The 18,714-nt window shown below is 49.1% G+C and overlaps 1 protein-coding gene and 1 long non-coding RNA gene across 4 annotated transcripts; one reads left to right on the top strand and one right to left on the bottom strand.

Moving 5' to 3' along the window:
- Positions 1-4,090: 4,090 nt before the first annotated feature.
- Positions 4,091-5,185, bottom strand: LOC112604986. The gene is made up of 2 exons (XR_003115319.1): positions 4,758-5,185; positions 4,091-4,537 (listed from the first exon to the last, which is right to left on the bottom strand). It is a non-coding gene; the product is annotated as an uncharacterized LOC112604986 (long non-coding RNA).
- A 167-nt stretch (positions 5,186-5,352) lies between these two features.
- On the top strand, positions 5,353-18,437 carry BOLA3 (bolA family member 3). Of its 3 annotated transcripts, XM_025354192.1 has the most exons (4): positions 5,353-5,443; positions 7,951-8,065; positions 10,878-10,966; positions 18,194-18,437. In XM_025354192.1, exons 1-4 carry the CDS (start codon positions 5,390-5,392, stop codon positions 18,257-18,259), a joined length of 324 nt encoding a protein of 107 aa, XP_025209977.1. In that variant the 5' UTR covers positions 5,353-5,389; the 3' UTR covers positions 18,260-18,437. The 3 variants fall into 3 exon arrangements, with proteins under 3 accessions (XP_025209977.1, XP_025209978.1, XP_025209976.1); XM_025354193.1 differs by lacking the exon at positions 10,878-10,966; XM_025354191.1 differs by lacking the exon at positions 5,353-5,443 and having other exon boundaries at positions 7,748-8,065.
- Positions 18,438-18,714: the final 277 nt, after the last annotated feature.

Below are 18,714 nucleotides of genomic sequence, written 5' to 3'. Positions count from 1 at the left end.
CACACTTCTATTTAAATATAGAAACTTGAGAGTTTTGCAGGTTCTGTGGATTTTTGAGTACAGCTTAAATTTAGAAAGTTATCTTTGCATATTATTTAGTAGCTAACATGTTTTCTTAGCCCTTAAAAAAGGACGTTCCTAAATGAACTAAGTATCAGACTACTAGGACCCAACCCCTAAGAAACAAACTATTCCTCTGATAGTGGCTAAAACCCATCCCAAACAAAAATACGTGGTCTCCTTCCTGCCATGTGAATCAGGCTCCAGATCTCTTGTACATTCCTGGTTGTGAGATAGTAGAGTTAAAATTAAAAACTTAATGAATGTGGCTAAATAGTACAAGTTAACACTGATTTTATTTTTTTGAGATGGGGTCTCTGTTGCCCAGGTTGGAGTGCAGTGGCACAATCTTGGCTCACTGCAACCTCCACCTCCCAGGCTCAAGTGATCCTCCTGTCTCAGCCTCCCGAGTAGCTGGGAAAACAGGCACGCACCATCATGCCCGGCTAATTTTTTATAATTTTTGTAAAGATGAGGTTTTGCCATATTGCCCAGGCTGGTCTCGAACTCCTGAGTTCAAGTAAGCTGCCTGCCCTGGCCCCAAAGTGCTGGGATTACAGGCATGAGCCACCACACCTGGCCTAGTTAATACTAATTTTGTATAAGCTATGGGTAAACTAGCAGTTTTGGATTTCTTTTGACATTTTCAGTAGGCTTAAAATCATCACAAAAATGATAAGTTTGTAAGGGTATCTAATGGCTGTTTCAAACTTTATAAAATAATAGAATAACTCAGATAATCTTTGGGAGAGCCAGACTCTGGGTTTGAACCTGCACAGTCAGAAACAATGTCCAAACTATGCCATGGAGCATCTCTGACAAATACCCCATTGATGTCCCCACTAGGTATGGACATTACAGCCTGCACTATCCCTACTTAGGTGCAGGCACTATCCCTACTTAGGTGCAGACACTATCCTGCACCATTATCACTGGCCACTAGATGCCAGTCTCTGCCACAGCACCTCAAAAGCTAGCTACCTTTTTAGCTTTTTACTGGAGTCCTTTAGTAGGTTATCTCATTTAATCCATAAAGCAACCTGGAGAAAGTGATTGCAATTAAGAGGTATGCCAGAAATATTTCAGTATTCTTTAGACCATGCCACATAAGCTCAGACAAGTTCAAATAGCTAGTATATAGCAAGTCTTTGGATTGCATTTGCAAAAATTCTGCATGCTCAGCAGTGCTAGGAAGCTCTATAAAATAAAATGATGGTGCAATGAAAAATCACCCCGGGGGGAGGGGGGAGGGATTGCGTTGGGAGTTATACCTGATGTAAATGACGAGTTGATGGGTGCAGCACAGCAACATGGCACAAGTATACATATGTAACAAACCTGCACGTTATGCACATGTACCCTAGAACTTAAAGTATAATAATAATATAAAATAAAAAAAGAAAAATCATCCCAATGAAGTTAAAAAAGGAGATGCATCCAAAGAGTTCCTACCTAATGAATTTTCTGAGTTTCACATGTATATATATGTATGAAAGCTATGAGTGATCATGGACCAATACAACTGAAGAGAACAAGAGAATCTCAAGGTCACAGCAAAAAAAGTAAGATGCAGAAAGGATTGACATTTCCTGGGACTAAATGCATTTCACTTGTTTTAATCATAAAGTAAAACTTATTTGCTTCTGTCAGAAAAAAAATACTGGAACTGTTGGAACTAATTTGGAAGCCCAAGATTGGTCAGATCATCCCGCAAATCCTTTTCTAGAAGAGTTCAGACTTAAACCTGTGGAGCGCAAATTGCTTAGCCTCTCTCAGTTCTGTTCAGTAATCACAGTGCATGCACTTTTTGTCCCATATTGGGCTGTTGACAGATGACTCAAGGAAGGCTCTATCCTCATGGAGCTTATAAACCAGTGAGAACAGACACATACATAAATTCATAGTTGTAAAAGGCCACAAGTGCAACAAAAGTTACAGGTAAGTTGCGGGCTCTAAGCTTACTGTGAGGCAGTCAGAGGTGGCTCTTTGGAGAAGACAAGGCTTGAACCTTAAAAGATGGGCAACTGCATAACCAAACTTGTAGCATAGCTTATGCAGGGAGGTGCAAGTATAATATTAGTAGAGGGTAGATTTCAGTTGGACAGGCGGATAGTGGTTAAATCATACAAAAGAATTTGGGAGTTTTGCCTGTAGGTAGGTGATGGGGAATCTGAAGGATTTCAAGTGGTAAATGTTTTCATTTTATTTCATTTTATTTATTTGAGACAAAGTCTCACTCTATTGCCCAGGCTGGAGTGCAGTGGCTCAATCTCGGCTCACTGCAACCCCTGCCTCCCAGGTTCAAGTGATTCTCCTGCCTCAGCCTCCCGAGTAGCTGCGAGTAGAGGCATGCGCCACCATGCCTGGCTAGTTTTTGTATTTTCAGTAGAGATGGGGTTTCATCATGTTGGCCAGGGTGGTCTCGAACTCCTGACCTCAGGTGATCCACCCGCCTCAGCCTCCCAAAGTGCTGGGATTACAGGCATGAACCACTATGCCCGACCTAAATGTTTTCATTTCAGGTGGCTCTGACAGTCTAGGGGAAACTGAGGATAAGAGGGGGAGAATGGGGCAGAGAGCAACTCAGAGTAACAGATAGTATGGACAATTGTTAAATTATGGGGAAGAGGAAGGTTAGAGATAAGCAAAAGTACCTTTTTTTTTTTTGGAGACAAAAAACTGGTAGAAAGGCCACCGCAGCCAGCTAATGGTTTGTATTTTTAGTAGAGACGGGGTTTTGCCATGTTGGCCAGGCTGTTCTCGAACTCCTGACCTCGGGTGATCCGCACGCCTCGACCTCCCAAAGTGCTTGGATTACAGGTGTGAGCCACCTTGCCTGGCCAAAAGTACCATTTTAAATAAAAGGAGGAATTCTGCCAATACAAATCTGTGAGCTTGCCATGGGTCACTTGGTTACAAGTGACAAACCCATTAAACTGCCTATAGTGCTTATTTCCAGCATTGCTGGTTTCCAGCTGTACAAGCAAAGTCAAACATTTGTTTCCTTTTATCTATTTTCTTCTTTGTCTTGCTTCATTTCCAAAGTAGCTCTCCCTGCATTGTTGCAAAGATGGTTGCCAGCAACTCCAGCCTTTCTACCAGCTTAGCAACATAGCAGAAAAAGATCAGTGTCTGGGAACAACAGACACTGGGGAACACAAGACGGGGAAGGAGGAAGGGGGTAAGGGTTGAAACTACCTGTTGGGTACTATGCTCATTACCTGAAGGACGGATTCGTTCATACTCCCAACCTCAGCACCATGCAATATACCTCTGTAACAAGCCTGCATATATACCCCCTGATTCTAAACTAGAAGTTGCAAAAGCTATATACCTCTGTAATAAGCCTGCATATATACCCCGATTCTAAACTACAAGTTGCAAAAGCAATATACCTCCGTAACAAGCCTGCATATATATCCCGATTCTAAAACAGAAGTTGCAAAAGAAAACGATCCATTTTTTTTTTTTTTCTTTGAGACAGAGATTCGCTCTGTCGCCCAGGCTAGAGTGCAATGGCGCCATCTTGGCTCACTGCAACCGCCGCCTCCCGGGTTCAAGCAATTCTCCTGCCTCGGCCTCCTGAGTAGCTGGGATTACAGGCATGCACCACCACGCCCGGCTAATTTTGTATTTTTAGTAGAGACGGGGTTTCACCATGTTGGTCAGGCTGGTCTCGAACTCCCGACCTCAGATGATCCACCTGCCTCGGCCTCCCAAAGTGCTGGGATTACAGGCATGAGTCACCATGCCCCGCCAGGATCCATTTCTTTAGTTCCAGAAAAGTCCCTCTACCAACTCTCATTGGTCTGGCTCAGATCATGGGGCCAACCCTAAGCCAATCTCTGATTAGCCAGACTTGGGTCCTGTTTACATTCCTAGAGCTGGGGATGGGTGTGCCTCATCTAAACCATGCTGTCTGAAGAGCAAGGGAATGGTTTACCACTACTACCCTGCTTGAGAAAAAACATTTTTTGACAGTTTAAATTGCATCATTGACCGCAATGAAGAAAACTTAGAAGTTAGCAAATCATCTGTAAACATTTTAAAGGAATGAAGTAGAAAATGTAAGACAGGCTAGTAATTGATCCAAAGGAGAAATTCTGAAGGCCAGAAGATAGGAGTCAGCTAATACTGTAATAAATAATTTAGATAATATCCATATAGAACAACTGTAGGTCCAATCCAACCAAGTGCAACGCTGAAGGGACGTATTGATTGCATAGGCCAGAATGTTGGCAAAAAGCTGATAAATCCTGCAGGGTGCCACCTGACCACGTGCTGCAAACAAATAACAGCTATAGAGAGGAGAGGCTTGGTTCAATTTCGGTCTTGACTGGTCTGAAGACTCCAGAGGCGGGACGAATTTGCGGACAGTTCTACCCCATCCCACATGGCGTCAGCTTCCCTTCCATTCTCATGACTCCATGGTCCATGGCTCCAACCTGGGCCTCTGTTAGGCTGTGTCCTGTGGCACCTTAAACTCAGGCAAATTAAAAACTGTTCGTGGACTCTACTCAGCTCCCACCTAACCCTCCATCCAAGTCATTGTCCAAGCCAGAAACGGGAGTCATATCAGATACCTTTCCCACCCTCACTCCCACATGTAATCGCTGGATTCCATTCACCTCCCAAGTGTCTCAGTTCATTCTTCCATCCCTCCCGCCACTGGTTTAGTTAGGCACCTCCATTCTCACCTGGACCATCGCTGTAGCCTCGGAGCTTCTGACTGTGTCTCTGGTTGCAGCCCCTACACGCCCTCCTCACAGGAGCAGAGCGATCTTTGTAAACTGCGAATCAAATCCTTCCAGCACCTGGAGCGAAGGCCAAGCTCCTCAGCTTAGAAGCTAAGCTGCCAACATGTGGAGTGGGAATGGAAAAGTACATCGGGGCACGAGGGGTATTCGGATGAGGGAAGGCCAGTATCGGTCGCTGAGACCTTAGAGTGTTTCCGAGCTGAGGAGGAAGATATTCACGCGGGCAAGGGGACCCCATCCGTGAAACAGGCCCTGGGGAGGCTGAAGGAGCGCGGCGCGAGCGAAGGCAGAGGGCGGGGCCCCGAGGCCGGCAGGCGCTGCGGTGTCGGTGGTGGCTAGTCAGCCAGGGCCAGGGGAGGCCTGGGCGGGGCCGGGAGGCCGGCAGCCTCCGGGGGCGGAGCCAGGCGACAGGAGGCCTCTGGGGCGGGGCCTTGAGGACTGGGGCGGGGCCTGGAGGCTGATGGCCTCCGGGCGGCAGGGGGCAGCCTCTCCCAAGGCGGCGGCTCTCGGTTCCCGGCTCCGCGTCTTTCGGGCATACAGTGACCTCGGGCGGCGGGTCGCGTCGGCCGGGCATGGCGGCATGGAGCCGGGCCGCGGCAGCGCCTCTGCTTCGCAGGATCCGCGGGGTGAGTGCGGGCAGGGTCGGGGCTGCTCTCCCCGGGACGGGAGCTGCGGAGGGACCGCGGGTCCGGCGGCTGTCGGGGCTTGAGGAACAGCTCCCGGAGGGCGCGCGCAGCACCTGCAATGGGGGGCTCCTCTTCCTTTCTCTCATTCATTCATTCTTTCGTTCATTCATTCACTCAGCGATAACGGCATTCGAAATTTCAAGCTCCGGCGCGCTCTGGGGGAGCTCCCGAGCTGGGTGGAGGTTGAAGGTCAGACGGACGAACACATGAACAGTCATAGTACAGCGGGCAAAGGATTGATTTACGGAGCAGAAGAGAGGAGTCATAGCCCCAGAGTCAAGGCGTGGGTGCGGGGGACTGCAGCGGGGCCGGGGCCTTGGGAAGGTCGACTGGACCTCTGACCTTGATCCTCTTCCAAATCCCACACTACCGGAGCAGAACCCAAGCAGGGGGCACTTCCCACGCGCTGTCCTAATCTCTCCCCGTTTCTGATCCATCCTTTGCTTCAGCTCATACCCTTCTTTCTCTTTCCTTTCATTTTCCTTCTCCCCTGGTTCTGAACCTGCTTCTCCTGTGCATGAAAAGAAGTTCTTCCACTGCGGTGACTTTCAGCGTGGACAGTGATCATCTGGGGATGTCAGTTGATTGTTCCACTAAAGGCCGCTGCCCACAGATCCACTAAGATAAAAGGCTTCTCCCAAGGATTCTGCAACGCTCACCACTCTCACCCCTTAGTAGCTGCCGATTCTGCCTGCCATCTGGTTACTCTCCGCCTTTACCCCCAAGATTGTGCCCCCAGAAGCAGCTCCATCCCACCCTCACTCCCAGCAATCCTGCCCAGCCTCTGAACATCAAGTTTCTGTCCCTCCATACAGACCATCACACTCTGGGCCTTTCTCCTGTCCTGCATTTCTGTCCCTAATTGAATAGTTCTTCCCCTGCTCATTCATTCATCCAGCACCAAGTGCCTCTGAGAGCCTGCCCTGGGGTCAGCTCTGGGATGCTGCCGGACTCATTTCTGGCCTGTAAGACCAGTGGTGAGAGAGCCAGTGCACAGCTCATTTTAAAGGAGTGGTGCTCTGAGATTCTGTGACACAGGACCCTGCTCTGAGCTATCAGGAAGGACTGAGGGGTAGAGGGGTGGGACCTTCAGCACCAGCACCCATGAACGGCCCTGGTGTCCTCCAACCTGTCATCTACGTCTAGTCAGGGACCAGTGCCCAGTGCTTCCGTCATTGTAATGCCTCTTACTTGGGCATCTCTCCTGACTCACTCCTGAAGGCACTGTTTCCTGCAGGTTACTTTGGTACCATGAGACTGGGTTCCATCACCTGGAGTCCCATCTCCTGTCTGATACAGTCCACAATATTTAGCCTGGCATTCAAGGCCTGCCACACTCCATTCCCAGTCTGCCTTTTCAGCATGCACTCAGCCCAGCCAAGTGACTGCCGACCTGCTTTTCTGCTCCTTCACTACTAAATGTTGAGATGTGTTCCATCAGAAACACGGGCTCCCCTGGCCAGGCGCGGTGGCTCACGCCTGTAATCCTAGCATTTTGGGAGGTTGAGGTGGGTGGATAACCTGAGGTCAGGGGTTCAAGACCAGCCAGGCCAACATGGTGAAACCTTGTCTCTATTAAAAATTCAAAAATTTGCCTAGCATGATGGTGGGTGCCTGGAATCCCAGCTATTCAGGAGGCTGGGGCAGGAAAATCACTTGAACCTGGGAGGTGGAGGTTGCAGTGAGCTGAGATCGTGCCACTGCACTCCAGCCTGGGTAACAGAGCAAAACTCTGTCTCCAAAAAAGACACAACCATAGGTTCCCCATGGTAGCCATTGGGGAAGGGGTGTTGTTGCCAGTGGTAAACAACCTACAGATGTTCCTTCTTCAGGTTCTTTCATAGAATTCTGACTTTGCTCCCCAGTGAGAAGGAGTACATGATGAAGAATAGCTGGCTAATTGAGCACTGGGCTGTGAGGTCACATCCCACTGGGGAGGGCAAGACATGTTAATCAGGCCTAAAGGAGATGGGAGTGTGGAATTTGGCCCCACCATCCAGGGCAGTAGATGCTGAATGACCTAGTGGTATGGATCTGAGGCAGGTTGTCTAGCTTTTCTGGCTCTATCTTCTTAACGAATTCTACCTTGGGCACATTACTGTGTGCCTCAGTTTCCTTACCTATAAAACTATCGGCATAATAGTGTCACACGACATTATCATGAGGAATCGAACATCTCTTGAATTAGGTTTGGGGCCTCTTGTCTCTGGAGTCAAATTGAGTTATTAACAATCATCCTCTCCCCGCCAATAAAAGTTTATTCTGTGTTCCAGGGCACTTACATGGACTCCTGATACCACAGAGCCCCTCTGACATAACCCATGGCTATGCTGGCGAGGGCTCAGGGGCCTGCCTTGCAGGGGAATGGCAGGCAGCCCTGCACAGTGGCCCAGCTCGGGGCAGCAGCATCTTCCTTTGCCCTGACCTTCCTCTCTGTTCTGTGGCAGCTTCCACTTCACCATCGGATGTTTGCCACCCAGACTGAGGGGGAGCTCAGAGTGACCCAAATTCTCAAAGAAAAGTTTCCACGAGCTACAACTATAAAAGTCACTGACATTTCAGGTAAGGTTTCTCTCATTCTTCCCACGGCACTTTGATAAGATTTTGCCCTTTGGAAGGACAGAGGGTCAGGGGCTTGGAGGAGGGGGCTTGCTGCTGGTGAGTGGCTTCTCAAGATGTGTTGCTGCTGGACAGATGGAGCTCGGCTGCCCCCACCTCATGGGATGGCAGTCAGGATTCAGAAACATCAGAGGGAAACTGAGGACAAGGCGCAGTTGGGAGGACTCAAGGTTGCCAGCCTGGCTCAGCTCGGACAAGGTCCCTCTCTGTCACCCCAGAGCTCAGGTCCACAGTCTGTCATTTGACTTCCAATAGGTTTTGCTTTCATTTTCCCCCATTCTTCTGACGCCCTAGGCTATCAGAGCTGGAGTAGACCCCAGAAAGGTTTTCTTCAGCTGCCTTCCTTTCCCCGAGAAACGAGCCCAGAGAGGCCAAAGGAACTGCCCAGTTCCTCATAGGGAAGAGACAATGGAACTGGAACCAGAACCAGGACTCAGGGGAGTTCTAAGGCCTAAGGCCAGTTACCAGCCCCAGCCAAGCTCTGTCCTTCTTAGGCGGCCACTGGCACCTAGAAGTTCAGGCTGGCAGTGTGTTAGGAGCAGGCTGGAGAAGCAACTTCTGCACCCGCAGGATGGGGAAGATAGGCCCTTTCTCCACACATACACACGCACACACACACAGAACGACCCGTGGCATGGGCCGCTGGGTAGGCATCAGCCTGAATCTCTCCACACCCAGAAGCAGCCTTTGCCACTCAGCATTGCCACAAGGGCTCACTGACTTTACTGAGAACATAACATTTCCAAGGATTGGGGAGAAAGTTTAGAAAGTAGATTCTATTCTGGAAACTACAGGGAATAAAATGATCTAAAGATCTGCTGGAGTTTGGGCGCAGTGGTTCACGCCTATAATCCCAGCACTTTGGGAGGCTGAGGCAGGTGGATCACGAGGTCAGGAGTTCAAGACCAGCCTGGCCAACATGGTGAAACCCCATCTCTACTAAAAATACAAAAATCAGCCGGGCGTGGTGGTGCACACCTGTAGTCCCAGCTACTCAAGAGGCTGAGGCAGGAGACTTGCTTGAACCCAGGAGGCAGAGGTTGCAATGAGCCAAGATTGTGCCACTGCACTCAGCCTGGGTGACAGAGTAAGACTGTGTCTCCAGAAAAAAAAAAAATCTGCTGGGGCTGGACACAGTGGCTCATGTCTGTAATCCCAGCACTCTGGGAGGCTGAGGCAGGTGGATACCTGAGGTCAGGAGTTTGAGACCAGCCTGGCCAACGTGGTGAAACCCCATCTCAACAGAAATACAAAAGAAAAAAAAAAAAATTAGCCGGGCATGGTGGCGGATGCCTGTAATCCCAGCTACTTGGGAGGCTGAGGCAGGAGAATCGCTTGAACCCAGGAGGCAGAGGTTGCAGTGAGCTGAAATTGCACCACTGCACTCCAGCCTGGGCAACAAGAGCAAAACTCCGTCTCAAAAAAAAAAAAAAAATCTGCTGGAATGGTACATCAGGTGAGGGCTTTGCAGGGGTCTTGGGACAATGCTGAGGCCTTGATGTTACCAGGTCCTGAACTTGCCCCAGGCCCAGGGCAGAGTTAAAGCTTGATCCAGCTCTGGCTCTGCGCAGTCCTGGACAGAGTGCAGAAGGGGAGTTGAGGCTGAGAACCTGGGTTTAACCAAAACTTGGACTCTCTAACATTATAAGAGAAACAACAGGCCAGGCGCGGTGGCTCACGCCTGTAATCCCAGTCCTTTGGGAGGCCGAGATAGGCAGATCACGAGGTCAGGAGATCGAGACCATCTTGGCTAACATGGTGAAACCCCGTCTCTACTAAAAATACAAAAAAAAATTTAGCCGGGCATGGTGGCGGGCGCCTGTAATCCCAGCTACTCAGGAGGCTGAGGCAGGAGAATGGCATGAAGCCAGGAGGCAGAGCTTGCAGTGAGCCCAGATTGCACCACTGCACTCCAGCCTCGATGACAGAGCAAGACTCCATCTCAAAAAAAAAAGAAGCAGAACAAAGCCTGTGGAGTACAGTGCACCTCTCGTACAATGGCCTGGCTGTGTTAATCATGCAGGGGACATTTTCTTGCCCGTGTTATTTCATGCTAGAGCTATGTGTTTATCGTCATTCATCAGCACCAGCTCTCCAACCAGGTGGAGGAAAGCTCAGGCAGGCGGTGGATGGCCCACCAAGCTCTGGCTCGAGGGCTTCACCAAAAAGTTCTCCCCCAAAACCCAGGATGAAACCCTGGATGCTGTGCTGTGGACCCAGCAGTGCTAGAGGTAGCCACAAGCAGCTCCAGGCATAGCATGTTTGCTGTGTCCCCGGCTCTCATGCTCCCCTGGTTCTTTCTTTTCTTTGGATAGTATTACACAGTTTTCAGACCAAATTGTGGTGTATTTTTGCCCTTCAAAAAAAATGATCATCGGTCCTTTGGAAGGTGGAACACTGAAATTCCATCCTTCTCATCCTCTTCTGTGGTGTTTATTGGCCTCGTGAAAGGAAACACTCTCCACTCCCTAGGTTGTCCATGCTTTATGCCTTATCTTTCCTGCCCGCAAGTGATAACCCTGGGTGGTGCAGCTGCCTCGCAAAAGGAAGAGCACATTTTGGATTGTGGCAACCTGTCAGGAGGAGCATGTGGTCAGATTGGAAGCCATGATCTTTTCCTAATGGTCTTAGCAACTTTCCTTTGTGCTGAATGATAATATTCAGACCTTTGGATTGTACAGTACTTCGAGGACATATGGGACCATGGCTGCCATGACTTAATAATTGAAATGCTTTTGAATCGTGTTTATTTTAGGAGGTTGTGGGGCGATGTATGAAATTAAAATTGAATCAGAAGAATTTAAGGAGAAGAGAACTGTCCAGCAGCACCAGATGGTTAATCAGGTCAGTAGAGGCAACAGTGCCCCTTGCCACTGGCCTTCAGCCTCCAAAAGGGCCTGCCAAGCATGGATGGTGGTTTTTGCTATCAGTTGCAGGAAAGAATAATGCAGTACCACAGTCACGAAACAGGACTCAAGACCTGAGAAAAATTGCATCTGGGAGTATCTGCATTGTGGCAAATAGGAATTTTATTCAAAATTGAAGCCAGGCCTCCCAATAGTGATTTTGTATGTCCTTATATAATGCTACTAATGTTTACTGTTATTGTCACATATTGATGAGGATATCTAAACACAGACAGTGCTAAAAGATGCATGTTTTTGTAGATCTGAAGAGGGGTTTTTGGCCTGTCTTTGGGACCGCTTTACAGATGGGTGAGTTGGTGCATGGCGTGAGTGAGAATGGCTGCAGCTGCCCCAGACCCAGTGACAGAACATTTGGGTTCTGGAACATCATGGTCAACCAGCCTAAGGCTCAGTTTAAATATTATCCATATTTATTTTAATTGGAACTTATAACAACTTTGACCCTTGTTCCTGTACCTATGACTTTGCCCCTCACTGGGTGTGTTTGGCATCATTCTGGAAGGTCTTGCCATTGTGAACTAGTGTTATTTTTGTAAAGCACAGCACTGGTAATGAGCATCTGTTCGGTGGCCTCTCATGCATCAAGTTCAGGTGTCCTAGACTGCTGTTCACGCATTTCCCCCGCCCTTCTCTGTGTGCACCCTCCCAGCCGGCCTCTGCCTGCTGGTCTCTCTCTATCTGGGCGTTTGCCCAGAATGGACCTCCTGCCTGGGTTGCCCTTCCTTCTGTCCTCCACTCAGCTCAAATGCTGCCTCCCCTCCCTCCCCAGCAGGGAATGAATGCCCTTCCCCCACCCTCCCTGGCTCCCTTTTTTGGCTGTTGCTGGTTTCCGTTTGTGTCCTGAAAACTGACATTCCTGCTGTCTGACCCTGCAACCTGTCAGCCCTCTGTGGACCAGTGCCCTTTGGGATCCATCTTTGTGTTTCTCATGGAACCTAGCCCTTTGCAGTGGATGTGACCCCTACAGCCCTAAGGCATGCTGGTGGTCTGCTGGGTGCTCCAATCACTGAGCCCTCCTGGAAACTCTTCCAGCCCCATGTGATCTCTGGGGTCAGAATCAAGGTAGAAGACGAGACAGGGAAGACCTGGCTGACCCAGATGATCCCCAGCCCGTGGCACTTTGGGTTTTATTCTCAGATCTCTGTACAAGCCACCTGGTGAGACTGGACCCACGGGTGCTGGTAATTTGAGTGTGTCCCTTGGCCTGAAGCCACAGTTACAAGTGGCTAAGGAAGCAGATTCTGCAACTGGACTTCCCACTTTCAAATTTGGGCTTTGCTACTTTCTTTTTTTTTTTTTTTTTTTTTGAGACAGAGTCTGGCTCTGTCACCCAGGCTGGAGTGCAGTGGCCGGATCTCAGCTCACTGCAAGCTCTGCCTCCCGGGTTCCCGCCATTCTCCTGCCTCAGCCTCCCGAGTAGCTGGGACTACAGGCGCCCGTCACCTCGCCCGGCTAGTTTTTTGTATTTTTAGTAGAGACGGGGTTTCACCGTGTTAGCCAGGATGGTCTCGATCTCCTGACCTCGTGATCCGCCCGTCTCGGCCTCCCAAAGTGCTGGGATTACAGGCTTGAGCCACCGCGCCCGGCCGGGCTTTGCTACTTTCTAGCCATGTGACCTTGAGCAAGTTTTTCAACCCTACCCTTTGCCTCAGTTTCCTAATTGAGAGTAACAGTACTTGCTTCAAAGCGTTGCTGTGAGGATTCGTGATAAAGTACACATTGAGCACTGACAACAGTGCCCGACACAGAGTAAGCCTTTCATAAATGTGACCACCATCACCATCATTGTCATCTCCAACACTGGAAGGAAGCTGCAGCAGTCTGGGGTGGGGAAAGGCTGCGATTCCCACAGTTTGGGGGAGTGTCAGCTCACGGTCTTGGGATTAAAGTGTCCTCTGGTCCCCTACAGCAACATGTGCCTCTCCTCACACTTCCTGAGTAGACAGCCCAGCCACTGTCCTTCATTTCCCCTCGAAAGCAGGCTTAGTGCAGGGCGGGGCTGTGTCCCCCACACCTAACAAAGGACCTGGCACATGGAAGGAGCCCAGTCAGTATCTCTTGAGAGTTTGCAGACAGTGAGGAGAGTTGGCTTGTGTTTTCTTATTGGCTTACCCATAGAAATTAAATTTTAGTATCTCAAAGGCGCTCCGTTTTGGAGAACTCACATCCTGACATTGGGGCACTTGTAAAAATATATACTTTTTTTTTTTTTTTATTCCCATGGAGTCTCACTTTGTCACCCAGGCTGGAGTACAGTGGCGCTATCTTGGCTCACTGTAACCTCTGCCTCCTGGGTTCAAGCAATTCTCCTGCCTCAGCCTCCCAAGTAGCTGGGATTGTAGGCGCCCACCACCACGCCCGGCTAATTTTAGTATTTTTAGTAAAGACAGGGTTTCACCATGTTGACCAGGCTGGTCTCGAACTCCTGACTTCAGGTGATCCACCTGCCTCGGCCTCCCAAAGTGCTGGGATTACAGGCATGAGCCACCATGCCTGGCCTTAAGAATATACATTTTTGGCCGGGCGCGGTGGCTCAAGCCTGTAATCCCAGCACTTTGGGAGGCCGAGGCGGGTGGATCACGAGGTCAGGAGATCGAGACCATCCTGGCTAACATGGTGAAACCCCGTCTCTACTAAAAATACAAAAAAACTAGCCGGGCGTGGTGGTGGGCGCCTGTAGTCCCAGCTACTCGGAGGCTGAGGCAGGAGAATGGCGTGAACCTGGGAGGCGCAGCTTGCAGTGAGCTGAGATCGCGCCACTGCACTCCAGCCTGGGTGACACAGCGCGAGACTCCGTCTCAAAAAAAAAAAAAAGAATATACATTTTTATATTTATATAGAGATGAGGTTCCACTATGCTGCTCAGGCTGGTCTTCAACTCTTTGGCGATCTTCCTGCCTCGGCCTCCCTAAGTGTTGGGATTACAGGCGTGAGCCACTGCGCCCGGAGCAGCTGCATCCTGAGTTACTCTAGAGGCCTCTCCTCCACTCCCAGTCAGAACAGCCCTTCTGGCTCAGGACTTGGGGTGTCATGCAGCTCCACACTGGGTGTCTGCAGGCAGCTGACATGAGGGGGTCCCCTGAGCCTGGCCACAGTATATTCTTAGGGGGCTGACACTTGTGTTAAAATATATGGACTTGGTCATAGGCAATTTTAGATGATTTAAGTTTGGGGATGTTGGCTTTGACAGTCGCATGAGAATGATGAAAATGAAAATCTTCAGGAGCAAGTCTGTTGGCTGGCAGGGTCTGAGCCGGGACCTGGAGCTGCCCTGCTCAGGACAGCTGTTGGGAATGGGATTCTGACAGGCACTGCCCTAAGAGAAGGCAGAGACCTGGAATCAAGGGGAAGGCAAGGCGGTAATTGGACTCCACTCCCAGGGCCAGCTGGTCTCTTCAGGAGTGAGGTAGGGGTGGGGTAGATGCCCCATCCAGATGCTCTCATGCTCAGGCTGTTTGGGTGGGGGGCTGGTGTCCTGCCGGAGTGAAGCTTGCCTCATCTATTTTGCCTACTCACCCTGTGCGTAGTAATGTTCATCCTGGTGCTATAGAATCAGAATTTTCTGTCCAAAAGGCCTGAAAATGTCACCCAACCCATCCGATACTGGCATCCCTCCTGAGCTTCCCATCAGACGGTCCCTGTGGGATTCCCTGGAGGGGGCCCCCCCTGCCGGCACCCTCAGGAGTGGACTCGTTCCTCTGGGACCCTGCTGCACGGGGCTTGGCCTCTCCCAGGCCCCAGTGCATCTCTTGGGAAATACTCACTGGGCATTTGCTGTGGGCCAGGCCCCAGGAGGCGTAGATACTGAGGGTTCTGTACCAGGAGCACCTCCCTACCTGTCCTCCTGCCATCCTGGGGAGGTGGCAGCAAGGGCAGAGTAGGTAGTTGTGGTGAGCACTGAGTTGCCTTTTGAGGTGGACAGAGGTGAGATCTGAGCCTCATATTGGCAAATATTGCATGAGGCATTGACCACAGGTGCCCAGCGTCGTGCCAGCCACGTGGAAGGCAGCTGCTAAACAGTTGTTGCCGTCTCCCCGCCTCCGGCCTCTTTCCAGCTTTGGGGATTACCCTCCCCTAAGGCGCCTCCACCAATGTCTTTCCCCAGCTCAGAGCCTTTACATGGCTCCCCTGCTTGCCCAGAATCCAGTCCAGTCTTCCTAGCCTGGGATTGACCATCCTTCATGTGATCTGCCTCAGTCTCCCTGACATGTGCCTACCTCAGTGAATCACGGGAGCTTCTCAGCCTCTCCTCACTTTCTGTCCTGGGCCAGATGCCCTGTCGCTCTTGCCTGCTCCATTTCTGGCTGTCCAGCTCCAGGGCTGCCTCCTGTGTGCGGCCCTTGTGCGTCCACCCTAGTCACCAGTGCAGTAGCTTACCTCGAACACCAGAAGCAGGGCTGTGCGGGCTGGAGTCTGGCAGTCCACTGCTGCCCGCATTCAGTCCATTGGTGTTGGACTTGTGCTACTTTCTCTTGCCTTTTTCATTACTTTCCCACGCCTTTTCCTCTGCGTCCCCAGCACCTGCTATAGTGCTGTGGGCATGGCTGGTGCTTAAGATTGTTTATCTAAGCTGCTTCTTATTACCTATGGGACTTTGGCCAAGTCACTTCCCCCAGCAGGGCCCGTTTCCTTAACTGTGGAGTGACTGAGGTGATCTCTAAGACCTTGTGTGGCTGTAAGGGACTGTAGTGTGTATTGGGAAGCCGTCAGGGGCTGCACAGAATGCAGGGAGAAGGCATCAGGGAGGCGGAGTGTGCAGGGCCTGAGGGGGTGAAGCCCAGAAGGTTCCTCTGTCCAGGGTCAGTCACGTGAAGGTGTGACGTCACCCAGCCAAGTCGACGTAAGGAGGAGAGGCTGGTTGTGGCCCAGGCACAGACACAGTCTCTAGGGAGCATTCCATGCCTGCAGAGAGCAAGTGGCCCAGGGACCTTCGCCCAGTGATAGGAGGCTTTTTCCAGGGACATTTCTGCCTGTTTGCGGAGTTGAGGGCCCTGCACTTGATTGTGGAGTTGGAGGGTGTGCAGTGTAGGCCAAGTGGGGCAGCTCATTGTCCCCCAACACAACGGGAGCTCCTGGATCAGGGCATGTCAGGAACATGATGGAAACCAGGTGTGGCCAGGACCTCAGGATACCTGGGTTCATATCCTGATTCCATTACTCACTTGTCTGCTGACTTTGGCAAGGAGTAGACTCTATTTTTTTTTTTTTTTTAATAAAATACAGGGATAGGACTAGATTGTATCTAAGGATCTATAAACCTGACCACATATATTAGGATTCTTTATGTTGTAAGTGACAGAGACCAAGTTAAAATTAGCATAAGCAAACAAAGGGAATTATTTGGCCCATGTAACAAAATTATCTGGTTTCTGGTATATCTAGATTCCTGTCTCTCTCTCTCTCTCTCTCTCTCTCTCTCTCTCTCTCTCTCAGCTTTCAGCTTCTTTCCCTGTGTTGGTCTCCTTTTCTCATGTTAAAGATAGGCTTTCTCTCCTTGGTGGGAAACATGGTCCATGGCCACCTCCAATTGATATCATAGCATATTGGCCCAAGACACAAGGCTCCACTCTCAAAAATCCCAAGGGAGATTCTAAGTGGCCCAATTTGGGTCATGTGCCACCCCAGTCCAGTCATAGGCTGGGCCAGTGGCACATCATGACCTCAATATCAGACCAATTGGTAGTTCCACCCGAAGTGTACAATAAAGTAGAAAAGGGATTATTACCAAGAGAAGGAGCTCACTAAACAGACTGGAAGAGAAAAATGTCCACTCTACTATGATCATCCGATTTTGGCCTAGTATAAAAGGATCTTATTTTTCCTCTGTACTGATTATAAACTTGAGAGGTCCAAGCCCCTCTCTGATTCTGTAACCTCTCTCCCAGCACTACAGGGGCCAGATATCTATTTGACTCTGGTGGTTCCTTCAGATTTGGGCTCTGACACCATTTGTAGCCTGAAAACAAGTCCCGTAATTCCTTTGAAACTTTATTTCCTGCTCTGACCATTGGGGAATTTGTGCTAATTGGTATGATTTTAAAGAACAGCTCATTTTAAAGAATGCTTGATGCTCGAAATAACAAAATACAGGAAGCAGCATAAAAGTTCACTCGGGGACAGGTTGAAAAGTTATAATACATTCATATAATGGAATACTATGCTGATGCAAAAAAGAATCAGGACACCCATATATGCCTAACATAGAAAGATCTCCAAGGTAGATGTTTAGGGGAGGAGCAAAGTGTAGAGCAGGGGTAGAGCAGGGGTGTCCAATCCTTTGACTTCCTTGGGCCACACATAAAATATACTAACACTAATGATAGCTGATGAGCTTTTAAAAAAAATTTTTTTTTAATCTCAATATGTTTTATGAAATTTTACGAATTTGTATTAGGCCACATTCAAACCTGTCATGGGCTGGGCCGTGGGTTGGACAAGCTTAGTGTAATGTGTTTGAAATGTTAACCATTTGCGTTTTAAAAGATCATGGGGTGAAATATATTAGCTTGAATATGCCTGGTGAATATGCATTTTTAAATCCCTGTAAAGATACACAAGAAACCGGCCAGGCACGGTGGCTCATGCTTGTAATTCCAGCACTTTGGGAAGCCAAGACAGACAGATTGCTCCAGTCCAGGAGTTCAAGACCAGCCTGGGCAATATAGTGAGACTCTGTCTCTACAAAAAATAAAAAATTAGCCAGGCATGGTGGCCTGTGCCTGTAGTCCCAGCTACTAGGGAAGCTGAAGCAGGAGGATTGTTTGAGCCCAGGAGGCGGAGGTTGCAGTAAGCCAATATTGTACCACCTCACTCCAACTTGGGTGCTAGGGTAAGACCCTGACTCAAAAAAAAAAAAAAATACACAAGAAACTAACAACAGTTCTTTTGGGAATGGGGGGTGGAAACTGGGAAGATGGACAGGTGTAGGAGGGAGACTTCCCTGTATGCCTTTTTGTACTTTTGGATCTTTAAATCATGTTAGATATTATTGATTAAAAAAAAATTGTTTTTCAGAAAAAGGAAAAAGTGCTTAAACAAAGCACAAAGTCTCCTTCAGATGTAGAGCTGTATAAAAATACTCTCAGAGAATTACTGTAACCAATGTCAAATACACAAAAACTGATGATGCTGTTTTCTTACTTAGGCACTAAAAGAAGAAATCAAAGAGATGCATGGATTGCGGATATTTACCTCTGTCCCCAAACGCTGACCACGCCCTGGCTGCATAGATGCTGCTGCTTAAGACCTCGGATGAACTTGACTAGCATCATTCTTCCCTAAGCATTCACCAAAAAATTTATATATTTTGCTCATATACATTTCCATATTATAATTATAGAAGATGTATAATCTATTTAGATGTTAATTAAAGGAAACAAACAACTGAAGCTTTTGAAGGGTCATTAGTAATATTTCAGGTTCCTTTACTTGGGCCAAAGGGGTCTTGTCTTTAGACAGTTCTGTCCTGCTGCTACAGAGAGAGAATGCAGTGCCAGCTTTTTGTCTTGTGAAGAGGTTTTCCTGTTTCTTCCCCCCACGAAACTGCTGAGGCTTCTTCATCTTACTGAAACAAAGAAAAGATCCTTTGCTATTGCTGTTCTTTTCCTTTATCATTCTTTTCTTCCCCCTCTAAACTTCTTACGTGAATGATCTGGGACCCTCAAT

This window comes from Theropithecus gelada, chromosome 13 (genome assembly GCF_003255815.1).
Source record: "Theropithecus gelada isolate Dixy chromosome 13, Tgel_1.0, whole genome shotgun sequence".
Lineage (NCBI taxonomy): Eukaryota > Metazoa > Chordata > Mammalia > Primates > Cercopithecidae > Theropithecus > Theropithecus gelada.
This window is presented reverse-complemented; position numbering and strand designations above follow the sequence as displayed.